The 14370-nt window shown below is 38.4% G+C and overlaps 1 protein-coding gene across 2 annotated transcripts in view; it reads right to left on the bottom strand.

The window, feature by feature from the left end:
• Positions 1-14370, bottom strand: part of brinp1 (bone morphogenetic protein/retinoic acid inducible neural-specific 1) — a 214413-nt gene that overhangs the window by 114069 nt on the left and 85974 nt on the right. For both annotated transcript variants that reach the window (XM_077497593.1, XM_077497592.1), the window contains one exon: positions 4917-5184. In XM_077497593.1, coding sequence (XP_077353719.1) covers positions 4917-5134 — 218 coding nt within the window. In that variant the 5' untranslated portion in view covers positions 5135-5184. The remainder of the gene's footprint in view (positions 1-4916; positions 5185-14370) is intronic.

The raw sequence follows: 14370 nt of genomic DNA on the forward strand, positions 1-14370 counted from the left end.
GTGGCATTATGGGAAAATATGCTACGTTTGTAGCATTTAGCCTGCAAGTACGTTCAAATGTACTCTTGAGTATGTTTGAACATATTTGCCGAATATGCTCAAACGTGGTCACTAGTCAAAAAAATGTTTACTCCACATTGGTAGTTTTACGCTTTTGTAGAGATCAGATGGAAAGCCCGGAAGCTAACTCGTGTAGTGACACAGGAATCAATACAGTATGTATTGTGTGCTGTGAAAAACAAAGGTAGCTAGCAGGAATTCATCATTTGCCACCAGATTTGAACTGTTTATAGGTAACCGGAAGCGGAACTTCAACATGGGAATTGTGGTATACGTGTCTGATTTAACACCCGCTAAATTTTAGAAATACGGTGAAAATATTTCAGGTGAGAAACCTACCAAAACCCGATCATGACCGGACACAAAATTCAATAAAACGGCCTACATAAAATGCACAGGTCATCATCTGTTTTGGTTCGGAGATGAACATTTTCAGCTCACCAAAAGGTGAACCAGGTGGACGAGTTTGACGCTACCACAAAAGTGGCGTCAACAAGAAGGAAAATTATAATGATTGACGCAGACCGAAACGATACATATTACAATGTGCACAAATACAACTCGGAAAAAAAAAATAATCAAATTTTAACACCAAGTAAAATGGTGAAAAAAAATGTGAGTTTTAGATCCAGGATATAACCCAACAAAAGCCACCACCAGTGTGTCCGATTGACAAAACAATGTTCTGGCTGGATGATGTATGGCCACCAAACTTTAGATTGCCAACCCCAGCTTTACACCAAATGTGCTCAGCATCTTACAGCGTTGATAACTACTCAAGTTGGCAGGTTTTTTTTAAGACTCTTAAGTGCAGGGGGGGGAGAGTAATTGGTGCCTCGTGGCTCTTTGCTCTCCCCCTTCACACGGCCACTGACCTTTTCACAGAAGACAAGAAGCTGGCACCTCCTTAAGCTGTGTTTATCTTTGGAATTAGCCGTCGCGCCCACGTTATTAGAGATGGGCCGGAGATTTGTTTGTCGCTGATCAGATTGCCATTGTCCGTGCACTGTTCCCCGAGGGTAATCGTTTGCGATATGAGGCGCCGAGGAGAAAAATGAAGAAAGAAAAAAAAAAAAAAAACAAGGACAGGGACAGTTTTTTGTCACTCCGCAAATCTGATTCGACCACTTTCCACCTCTAAATCGCGGAGGCCGACAGAGTCTCCGGGGAAATTTACAAAGCTATTCAGTGCTCATTGGCGCTTAGAGGAGAGCGCGAGCGTTGTGGTCGAGGCTTGATTCCGACAAAGCAGTACAGCAGCTGATGTCGCTCGTTTGCTTCCCCGACGCTGCTTGAAGATGCACTGATCTGCTACTTCAACACACAACCAGCACCACCAGTCAATTTGTACCGGAGGGCAGGCCACTGCAATTTGTCTCCGTGGTCGTTGGGTGCATGGTTGTTGCGTGCATGCTGACAGCTGTCACGCTGAGTGTGAGACGATATCCTATATCTTGTCTTGATGACGTTAGCAAATTCATAGAGAATTTTTTTTATGTAATTGAGCCAGAGACGGCTGGGTCAATGGTGAGTCTGGCTTTCATGACCATGACCTCGCTTTCTGACTAGTGAGGCTTGGTGGGCATTTCAGTTACAATGAACTGTTTCCACTAATCAGAATCCATGATGGTACGGTCCCGTTGGCAACCTTTGTAAACCAGGAAGTAGCCCACTAGCTAATAAATAGACATACATTTTTTTTTTTTTTTTGCATATTAATGAAATTGTTTGTGATTTTTTAGCTGTCACTAGATGGCATTAAATCCTTCACACTATCCCTTTAATCTGATAAAAATCGCTATGCTTGCCATAGATTTAAAATTGGTGTGATCCAGTTCATTACTCTCAATTAATTTTAAAATTACCTCGTCTTCAAGAATTTTTTTTTTTTTTTTACACGTTTCCCGCAACATCCCACAATTTTACTTTTGTTAGAGGAATATTTTCGTCATTTTCCTCGAGTCGCATTAAAAATTGTTCCCCTGGGTCAGTTTTGTGCATGGTACAGTCCCGTCATCATTAAGTAGCCCGACAACGTAACCCATACAAAATAGGATACATTGATTGCTGGCACAAATATTCAGCATTTTGATGAATATTGGCATTAGCCTTTTTTAAGAATCTGACAACCTGATAGTAAATCTATTTAAAACTCTTAACTTGAGGGAATTGTTTATTTAAAATTTCAGTGAAATTAAAAGTAAGATAAGTGAAATTTTAATATTTCCGATATTTTGAATTGGAAAACTATTTACTGTAGAACACAAAAGGGAGATATTATTTCACTTAACTTTTGAAGATATGCTGAAAACCCTGTAAGCTCCCTGAAAATTGTTTTGATAGAATTTTAAAGCAAATATGCCCATCAAAAAAAAAACAAACAAACAAAAAAAAAAAATCTTAAAAAAATAAAAATTTTGCAAATCTGAAAAGCTGGAGTTTGTATTTATTTATTTTTTAATATTAAGACTGATATTTTCCCTTTTAGTGAATATCTACAGTATATACTCTATCTCCAAATATCGGTTATCGGCCTCCTTGATTGCTAATCATCAGTATCAGTCCTATACAAAAAAAACAAAAAAAAATAAAAATTAAACAGCAGTCTATCGATCTATATCTCTCCCGTCAATATATGAACAGACAGAATTATATTTCTTTCACTTTAGTAAACCCTTTACTTTCACTTTTGCCATTTTAATTCCATTTGTTTGTGACCCTCGTCAAGGAAATAAAATAATATGGTCTCTTCTTATGTCGATGAACAAGAAAGTGGCATCCTAGTAGCAAGGACAAACAAACAAATTGTTCTTTGCTAGCAGTAACATCCTTGGTGGAGGTTTTGCACTCTGCTACATCATCTCTTCGCTTTAAAGCCAATTACTAAGCATATCACATTTTCTAGTTTGATCAATAAGTCTTCTAACCTTTTACAGCTAAAGATTAAACAATATATTGCTTGGGACAGATTAGAAAATCCTCCAAAGCTTTTTCATTTAATTGTCTTGTAAACAGGGAAGTCACACCTCACACTGATGGCTGAATTTAAAGCTACAAATGGTTTGTCAGGAGGGGCGACGACACCAGGGCATCGCAACTTCCCCCAGCAACTTATCCCTGCATGAAAACAGTCTGGGTTTTAATAAACCCATGCAGCATTCTGCACCCCGTCTTCTGAACGTCGGATCAAAAGTCTCGCCTCTGAGAATCGCAACAGTCCCCGCTCAAGTCGAGAAAACACATCATGCAAATGTATTGTTTACCGTTACATGCGACAATATCAGGGGCACGAAAACCCGAAGAGGAGCAGGCAGGCGCTGTGGCGACTTTTCAAGAGAAGAGAGAGATGGAGCCAACAGTCAGAAGCGATGTGGCGATTGAGTTGATTTGTATACTCTGACTCGGGTTTTTCTGCAGTTCAAAGTTTGCAAGTAGAAGGAGGGGGATGCGAGCAAAATGGCAAGATGTGCATGAAAATATATAGGTAATGTATATTCACGGATTTGCATTTGTGAATTCAGGGAGGCCCCAAATGAGATCGTCAGTAGTTTTAGTGCGGGCCCTGTTAGACTTAGACTTGACTTTATTGATCCCTTTGGGATGGCTCCCTCTGGGAAATTTACATGTCCAGCAGCAATGAGAACAGATAATAAAATAAAAAATAATTCAATCAATCAATAAATAAGGTAATTACACCAGAGATTGAATTAATAATAACAATAATAATAAAATGAAAAATAAGAATTAAATCAATCAATAAGGTTATTACACCAGAGATTGAATTAATAATAAGAAGAAAAATAAAAATTCAATCAATCAATAAATAAGGTAATTACACCAGAGATTGAATTAATAATAACAATAATAATAATAATAATAATATGAAAAATAAGAATTACATCAATCAATAAGGTCATTACGCCAGAGATTGAATTATTATTATTATTATTATTATTATTATTATTATTATTATTAATAATAATAATAATAAAATGAAAAATAAGAATTTAATCAATCAATAAATAAGGTCAGTACACCAGAGATTGAATTAATAATAATAATAAGAAAAATAAAATAAAAAATAAAAATTCAATCAATCAATAAATAAGGTTATTACACTGGAGATTGAATTAAATAAATTAAAGTACAGTAAAGTGCCATATTTGTGAAGTCAAGTGCATGAGACACCCTCCTCCCCCCCAGTGAGGAGTTGTAGAGTACAATGGCGCGGTGGACAAAGGAGTTCTTTAGTCTGTTCTTCGTGTTTGCGTCTTATAGCATTCATGCGAATGCTCATCTCTGATCATTAACATGACATCTAAATTAAAGCAGCTGGTGTTTCTTGCACAAGGGCTGGACAGCTCAGGAGGTCGGCGTGACCGTTTCGTAATTGCAAAGTTCTGCCTCCTGCACACGCAGCTCAAGTGTCCTTGTGCAAGACTTGGAACCCTTAAGAACTCCTGACGATCTGCTTTGCACCTTGCCATCATCACCAGAGAGTGGATGTGGATGTGGATGTGGGTGTGAGTGGGTTGCATAAGAGGCAATGCAATGAAATGCCGTGAGGCGCTTTTGGACTTAAGGGCTATAAAAACACAGCTATAAGTGCCCTCTATTTATGGAGGGTCTTTCGGCGCGGTAAAGTCGAGCTACTTGCCGATTGTTATTCTGCCCGTCAGAATTTTTATTTAGTTTTTTTTTTGCATTCAAAGTAAGCAAGCAACAGCCTCATCAATATCTAATGAGGAGTGACAACACGCTACAATAAAAAATGCATCGTTAGTAGGTTAAAAATGTACATGCAGCTTTTTGCAAGTGCCATCTGAAAATAGTGCGCGGCGTCAGCGAACACTCACCTATAAATTTTATATCTGGTCGTGAATCCTTGCCGGAATCTATCCACAAAGGACAGATAACTGCGCGAGTGGTGGAACGGTCCGCGGTCGGAGATGAGCCAGTCATACTGCTTGGCGACATGTTGCTCAGTGGCCAATGGGTCCTGGCGGGAAGACTGAACTGTTATATGGTCCCATATAAACAGGAAGCAGATGACCTCAATAAACCTCCAGTTCATGCTTTTTTTTCAGCCGCTCTCTGTTCATTCTCGCTCCATTATGTGGAGACCTGATGGGAGAGAGAAGAATAAAAGAGAGAAGGGGAGGGAGTGTGGAGAAAAAAAAAAAGAAGACAGTCATTAGATGACAATTTTAGCCACATAAGAGGTTAATTGTCCAAGAGTCCAAAGAAAAAAATAAGGGTGCCTTCACACTTGCGCACTTCAGTTTAATCAGACATTGCTCTGATACAGTTGGCGAAGAACTGATCAGGGTGGACCACAAACAGCATAATAGTGACTAATAGCTTGCATGAAGTTAACAAAGGAGTCATTGGTTTAGCAAGTAAAAAATTAGCATTTTGGTTATAGTTAGCGTTAGCGTTATAGTTAGCGTGACAGGATTAGCCAGTGTTATAGTGTAAACACAGTCTAAGGGGAACATCTTGGGAAAATTAAGACAAATGTTTGCCGTTATTTATCAAACATCATGCTAACTGCTTACATGCCCGCCGTTAGCTTAGCAGTGATGCTACAAAACCATTCAGACCAGAGAAAGAAACCACAAAGCATGCATACCCTTTACTTAAAGTTATCCATCACACGCAAGTACCACATCTACATTTTTCGTCAAATTCCCGCCTAGACAAAGTTGCTTCATGAAACGTTTACTTCAGGCTATGTTCACATTTGAGGCCAGTTTCACTTTGTGTTCGCACTAGCGTTTTTAATCATCACATCAACAATGTCCCAGTAATAAAAGCTTGTGCCAAGTTTCAGCGCTCACACTTGAACAAAAGAAACACAATCATAACAGCTGCACTCATGTTCTCAAACCAAACCTGGAATGTGCTAGACTGTTTTCCAATCCTGTTACTTGTTAAATAAATCAGTAATTTAATTAAACACCGACATTTTTTACAGTGTTCGTTTGCAACAAATATTACATCTTTGTCTGTTTACGCCAGCAACATATTGAACAAATGAATGCTCTTCCACAATGTTCTGCAGAAGGTACAATTAACCTGTGTTCAACAGAATAGCTTTGGGTTCAACTAAACAGGCAGAGATTTTACAGAGTAAACTCAACCCACAAACTTTAGGATATCAATGTATCATCGACTATGCAGTAGGGATGTAACGATAAGGGCAATATCGTGATATTAAAACTGTCACAATATCGTCGTCGTCATGTTGACAATATTTAAAAGGACCATATCAGTTTAAAAAAAAAGAAGAAGTCATGTTGATTTCCATTTGTGCAGTTCTAGCACCCTCTAGTGGCTAGTTGATTAGTGCAATAAAATTTTCATTAGGGATGTTTTGGCCTTCTATGTTTAAAATCTATGCAAATTGTCAGATGAAGGGGAACATAATTTGCTTGTGAAGCGATCAATGTGTTCTTGCATGAGCAAGTAAGTGCCTCAATATTTTTATTAGAGATTTAGGTGGTTTATATGCATTGCTGTTATGTACAAAAGCACAGTATTGTGCTTTTTTTTTTTTTTTGTATGAGCTCTTTTTTTTATTACAATATTGTGACATTTTTGAAATATCGGCAACCACCCCTACTATGCAGCTTAATTAGGCAAATTTTGAATATGTTTTTGTTAAAAACAAATTGTGTGAGCCTCTATGGAAAAGATATACAATGTTCGTCTAAAGGCAAAAAAATTGCTAAGACACTCTGCATGACTGCATTATTGCTCTCAACATGCCAACAACTCATTATAATACCAAACATGAGCATGTTTCTATAAATTATTTAGGACAAGCCCTTCCGGCATGTCCTCAACTAACCTAAGAAACAAATCTAAACAATAACTACATTAAGCTTTGCACATTCACTTTTACTCAAGAATATCATGACTACAATTGTGTTGCGATAATTCCTTTGTGTGTAGACTGCAAAGTAATACATAATTTACAAAATCTGACAAGCTGTGAATAAGAATTTGACTGACTTTATTGTCATTGGAACAGACTGAGAACAATATTAACAAAAACAATTCTCCTCAGAACATTAAAATACTACACATCCTCATTGTGTAGACTTCCTGCATTAATATTCTCTTGCAAGTTAAATTAAGCCACTTAGTTAACGATAAAAGAAATTACAAAAAAAAAAAAAAAAAAAAAAAAAAAAAAAAAAAGTGTGCCCCTTGGCCATGGTGGGGATGTCCGACAGAGCGCTATCAAGTGTGACTGTGTGAAATCTTTCCTATTTCATGCTTTATTAGACGATACCATTGTAAAAGAGCAGACTAAACGTAATGGGCTTAATCTGTTCCCACTAAATAGATGATGAACAACTTGATACCAAACGTTACTTATCACTTTACGTTACTTAAAACGACCTTGCACATCACTCTTTAGTAATACAGTTTAAAAATACATTCCCTACTTAGTGGTTTATAGTGTTCGTAAAACCCATTATTTGATAGATTTTACATAATGCTCTGCACATACCTTACTATTCCTACCATATTGCAAGGGAAGAGAATAGTGTATGCTGTAGTTAACAATACAAGGTTTTATTCAGATTATTATTACCGTATTTTCCGCACTATAAGGCGCACCTAAAAGCCTTCAATTTTTTCAAAAGCTGACCATGCGCCTTATATATGGATCAATATTGAGCGGCAACAGGTCTCGCTGTCAAAACGCTATCGGTGACGCGCATGCGCAGAAGATCCCGCCATCTTGGATCGCTAGCTAATACTAATACTTTACCTCAGAGAAAATAATAAAACAGCTGTTAATTCATTTTGGGAGTGAATGGAGTTGTCAGAAAGCTGATTTGTAATCTATTAATAAAGTTTGACTGACCTATCTGACTGTTTGGTTGACATTCCCTTTAGCGCAGCACCATCTAATGGATGCATAACGTAACCCCAGCCTCTACTGTTGCGCCTTATATATGGAAAAAGTTTTAAAATATGTCATTCATTGAAGGTGCGCCTTATAATGCGGAAAATACGGTATTATTCAATGTCAACAGCATTCTTTGAAATCAATTATAATTTATTGGCCAGTGTCGTATTGAAGAATGTGTCAGAAAAGTTCCAAGACTGGCATCACAAAAGATATCTCAAACTAAACAAAGTAATCGCCCAGGAGTAAAGCCTGTGATCATGAAATATTTTGAAACAATGAGCAGCATATCTGATGATGAGACCAACGAGATGGGACTTGCCTACGGCGTTTGTGCCGTTCACTGCACGGAAAGTGGCAAAAGTTGTGGCAGGACAAGTCATCGCTGCTTCCAACGCACCTGTTCACAATCCACTGAGCATCTGGCAATTCCTGGCAGAGAATAAGTACTAATCCAACCTGGCTCCGTATGATGGTTTATTCGTTCCCAAGCTCAAGGGGGTCTTCAAGGGAGCCCATTTTAAAGTCTTGGACAAGGAAAATACTTCCAGGTGTGCATAAAGGCGAGTCGGACCAAGCTGGGGAAGTGCATTTACAATCCAGGGTGACTACTTTGAAGGTGAAAACTTGTAGTTCGGATTTGACATGTATCTTTTGTAATAGCAGTGCTGGATTTGTTTTTTTTCTCCACCTCGTACAATACTTTAAACATTTACAAGAACTGAGAATTTTGTGTTCTCGCATTATAGTTCTGATTTTCTTTACATTAATACTAAATTGAAATCCTGTAAAAGTATTTTTGTTAAAATCAATTTCACTTCATTAAATAATGTATTTTTTTTAAAGAAACTATCCCATATACACAAAGATGCATACCAACAGATATTTTATTCTCTAGTTACGTGCTTGTTGTGATTTTGTTATTAACCTACCGTATTAAATAAAATATTGTGTAAATTGTGGCTTTTTTTTTCTAGAATGAAAAATGTTACTGTGAAGTATCATTTAGGGGTCCATGACCAATGACATGTATTAACTGCACTTTTGTCCCACTTTTAGAGCTACTATCCGAGTATAATAATCAATTAATCTGTCGTTTTGTTTTTTTCAATCAATTGATGAATCTGATAAAAAAAAAAAAAAAAAAAAAAAAAAAAACATTCTAGCCAATTTCTATCACTGTATTATACAGAACAAGACTTATTTCAAATTGACACGACAGAAAATGTCCTTTTTTGTGATCGGCAATGATCAACATATGCCAATCACGTACGGAAATCGTCCGATCGATCGGTAGCAGTTTTGTGATAACTTGAAACATTTTATGAATAAAGAATCTTTCTGTTAACGAAGCATTGTAAATATGCACATTAAACAGCTCATGCAACTGCCTTGCATTTTGTAAGTGATGACAGATTCACAAGCTGCACTGCGGTCCGCCCGGAGGCTTTGAAAATTTTCGCTACCTAGCGCGTCATTTCTCCCTTGAATCCTCCTCGAACCTCCCGCCGCGAGTACATTTACATTCATATGGTCACAGGATGAGAATAAATCCTCCAGTCTTATTTCCACAGACACGTTTGTCGGCGCATTAAGATCTTTATACCTCCCGCTGCCATGAAATGGTGTTCATCCCATGCTGCGTTTCCTGCAGATAGTTGTACAGCGTGACTCCTTAAACCTGCTTTACTGCCAGGTAAAATGGACGCCGATTCAGCTAATAGCGCCACTAACATAAAATGGTTTGTAGCTAGCTAGACAGTGCGATAGGAGGATTTGTTTGTATTTTTAAGATTAGAACCGAATGAGGGAAAAAAAAAAGGTGAAAACATTTTTGAGACCCCACCTCACTTGTACCCCAAAAACATATACCGTACATTTTCAGCAGGATATGTGAGTGTTGGAAGAATAACAATATACACAGCTGTTCCATGAGTCCAATCTATATGGTGTTCTTCATGGAGGTTTGGAGTATTAAACAGACATCTCTGACAATTATTTTCACATCGCAAAGCAGTGATAGATCAAGGGCACACATCCAGCACAAAGTATGCCACGTTGGTTTCCAAATAGTTCTTTCCTGGCTCCTTTGAGGACTATTGTCAGACGCAGGCAGGGCTTTTCAATGCCATCCAAAGGACAACCAAATCATTTGCAGACCTGCAGGACAACTAGATGGAGTCCATCTATGGTAACTGAAAATGTGCTTTTGTATGTTTGTATATTTTGCTCACCGTATAGTGCACATTAAATCCCAAATACTATGGCAATCAGAGGTTAAAGTTGAAACAAAACGCCGGTCCCGGTGACGTCACACCATTTGATTCGAGTCTGCAAATTATTATTCAATTATTAATTTGCCATGCCCTCTCGAACAAATGGCCAAATTACCACCCATTCGTTAATAGCACTAATATATATTGTATTTTCCGCACTATAAGGCGTACCTTCAATGAATGACATATTTTAAAACTTTTTCCATATAAAGTTGCTAAAGTAGAGGCTGGGGTTACGTTATGCATCCATTAGATGGTGCTGCGCTAAAGGGAATGTCAACAAAACAGTCAGATAGGTCAGTCAAACTTTATTAATAGATTACAAACCAGCTTTCTGACGACTCCATTCACTCCCAAAATGAATAAACAGCAGTTTTATTATTTTCTCTGAGGTAAAGTATTAGTATTAGCTAGCGACCCAAGATGGCGGGATCTTCTGCGCATGCGCGTCACCGATCGTGCAGGGTCACCGATAGCGTCTTGACAGCGAGACCTGTTGCGGCTCAGTATTGATCCATATATAAGACGCACTGGATTATAAGGCGCATGGTCAGCTTTTGAAAAAATTGAAGGCTTTTAGGTGTGCCTTATAGTGCGGAAAATACGGTAATAAGCCGCAAAATGTCACTTAAGAAAATTTATTTTCCAGCTAACAAAGTGCATACATTTTAAAAGGTCAAGCGAGTATGACAAAGGATTCTGGCTTTTGATGACACATAAGTGGAGTTCCAAAAAAAAAGCAACCAAAGTTATTACATTTAGTTTTACAATGATATGCAAAATTGTACAATTTTCATTGTAAATGGTGGGAAAAATAAACCAGTTCTGATGAAGGCAAAATGCAAAAGGTGACCAACATTTTTTCAGTCACGTTACGCAGTGTATAAACAAGCTACGATGCACAAACCTGCAGCGTAGGCTAACTCATTTGCTCCCAATAACGTGTAAATACGTTTTTTGTTTTTTTAATGTTTTAAGTGCCCCAAAGACTAGAGCATACAGAAGGCTTTGATGCAACCTCTCAACTGCAAAGAACGGTTGCCGAAATGGTAGTTATTACACAAACGGCCAGCAGGTGGCAGCAGAGCAAAGGAGATCAACCAGGGGCCATCTAGAAAAAAGGCTAAATTACTTACAATTTTGTTCGCGGGGAGCGAACGGGATTGCTTCTGTGAAAATGGCTGGGAGTCAATGAGTTAATGTGTTTTTGTGTAAGTCATATGCTGGCAGTTTTAAAGTAATGTGTAAACCTAGCTTTAGCTTCATAAAATATAATAATGTGAAAAATGCTAAGTAACATTTTTTCCCAGAGTATATTGTGTTATATTTTAGAACTTAGCCATATTTTTTCAGATTTTTACATATTTTTGTTCGTTAACGACCTAGGTAAGAGTGACTCAACAGTACTTCTGCACTGCCTTAATCAACAATTAGTTCCACACAATCAACTTCACTCGTAATAATTAGCACCAAACACATTATATTAAAAAAAAATACTGCCATAAAGTTTTGAACTTTCTTCATTTTCACCTTTGAAAAGAGCCAGTTTGAGGACATAAAACAGCAGACTCAATCAAGCATGCTGTTGTAAATATTGATCCATCGATTCTGTGTGTTTGCCGTTTTTTTTTTTTTTCCTTCTCCCGTTTACATCCCCAGGCCAGATTTGATATGCGTTTCACAAAACAGCCTGGCGGCATGTTGTAAATAATGGCCATCTTGTGCTGTTTGCAGATTACAGCTTTTTGCAGAGTGGATTAGCGAAGACGAGAGGAGACGGCGAAAGAAAAAGTGGAAGCTGCAAGGAGTGGATCGTGTTGAATAAGAAATAAAGGAGGGAGGATGTCTGCTTCAGGAAATCAAGCAGACAGGACAAGGGAGGGCTTGTTTTCTCCGTCGCCTGTCTTAAAGCGGCCCTATTCATGAGGCGGCTCCTCCTCCATTCAGGTTCATTCAAGGGGATTCAATTGCCATTCTGGTCCCGTCACTCGCTTTGTCAATCAATTCCCATCTACTCCTCCTATGTACCCGCCTCTAAGTGTCCCTCTTCATTCCAAAAAGTTCATAAGAATCGGGTGTCTTGTTCTCCCTATTTGAATTCTGAGTCTCAGCCGCAAGAAGGATGAATTGAGACCGAAGTCTTTTGGGGGAAGCAGGTAGACATCAGGGTTGCTGCACAACTTTCTTTGCCTGTGTTTTACACGGCAGCATTATTAGCAGAGCTCTTTTAAATAAGTCACCATTTTCAGGGTTTATCCTTATTAAACCCCAACCAAAACCTATACACATATTTTTCGGATTATAAGTCGCAGTTTTTTTCATAGTTTGGCCGGGGGTGCGATTTATACTCTGGTGAGACTTATGTGTGAAAATAACACATTATTATATCAATTCGCATGTCATTTTCACACTAAACTGCAAGAGGGCGCTCTAGGCCTGTGTTGATAATTTCAACATTGCCGGTAAAAGAGGAAGCGGCGCATCGTCTACCTCCCGAGTTGGGGGAGTTGTTTAAAAGTGACACCGAAGATATAGATTTCATTGGATTTAGTGATTTGGAGTGAAACTGATAGTTTGGTAAACTTGTTAGCATATTCTTTATGCTAGAGTTATATGAATAACTTGTTGAGATGGGAACTTAATTCACCCACGGAACGTTGGGACGAAGGGAGAGTTCCGGGTGGGAAGGTTTTGTTATGTGGAAAAGGGGAGTTAGCATGTTAGCTTCTAGCTGAGTGGGGAGTTGCTGTTAGGACCTCAGAAGCTGATGTCGATAAAACGCCAGCCTTTGGCTCCGTGCTTCAACACTCCGCCTCTGACTCCCGTCACTGCTCGCTACAAACTCTTAATATGCTACAGTACGTCATTACTGACATTACCAGGCATGTCAGTCATGTAACGTTAGCATACCGTACACTTATTCAGCCTGTTGTTCTCTCTGTTATTTTTATTTTAAATTGCCTTTCAAGATGACATGTATGTTTTTGGTGTTGGATTTTACCAAATACATTTCCCCCAAAAATGCGACTTATACTCCAGTGCGACTTATATCCGTTTTTTCCTTCTTAAATATGCATTTTTTTGGCTGGTTCGATTTATAATCCGGAGCGACGTATAATCCGAAAAATACGGTACACATATTTTGCAGGTGTGTTCATCCAAGTGACAATTAACTTTTGGTGGTGATAAAGGATGTGAGAGCCTCAAATAGGCTTGATAGTGCACCCTTCATTTTTTTTGAATGCAGTCCCCGAATCCGAAATTCGGTAGGAGTAGATTGACAGTGAAGTCTAAAGAACCCATGCTCAACAAGGCCCAGGAGGGTTGCCATTTTGGTTTGATGTGAACAAACCATTTTGGCCATACATTCGAAAACAAAACTTTAAAAAAATGTAAACATATACTGGTGCTAAATTGCAATGGTGGGTCAGCCTGTCAGTACCAACGGGCAGTCCGTCAGTCCGCCACTGACGAAATCCCGTTTCTCTGCCGACTGATGGAAACATTGAAATACTGACGGAATAAGAACCAAGGGAAGTGATTTTCATCCGTCACTGGAATCATCACTAAGCCGAAATGCAAAGACGAAGGAGGGCACGGTTAAAATAACCGTGACAAAGTGAGGGATTGATGACTGGGCCAGCCTGAATAATGACGGACTGATAATGATGGAGCTAGCAAATGACAAATGTTTACTGACGCGTCCACCACTGCTAAATTGGCAATAGATGTTTGCTGTTGTCATTTTCTGTGGGTGGAGAATGGATGACCTCCCAAATTTGAACCAAGTAGTTGACACTAAATTAAGAAAAATTCAAGTGTTTGTCAGTGCATGCGACTGGAGTGTATTGTTTATCTTATTTGCCATAAGAAACTAAGATACAGGAAGTCCACCATTTCTCACTTCAAAAACGTGTCTTAAAGATTTTGACCAATTGCTATCAGAACTGGAGAACATGTACAAGACAGTCAAAACGTTTCTACATTGTGGGTCTTTTGGTGAAGTTTCACCAATCATAAAACACTTAAATCCAAGAAGATTAGCACTACACTGTCAAATTTTGACCTTCAACCTGAAGAGAATCCTAATTGTCCCTACAGCAAGAA

This window comes from Festucalex cinctus, chromosome 15, assembly GCF_051991245.1.
Source record: "Festucalex cinctus isolate MCC-2025b chromosome 15, RoL_Fcin_1.0, whole genome shotgun sequence".
NCBI lineage: Eukaryota > Metazoa > Chordata > Actinopteri > Syngnathiformes > Syngnathidae > Festucalex > Festucalex cinctus.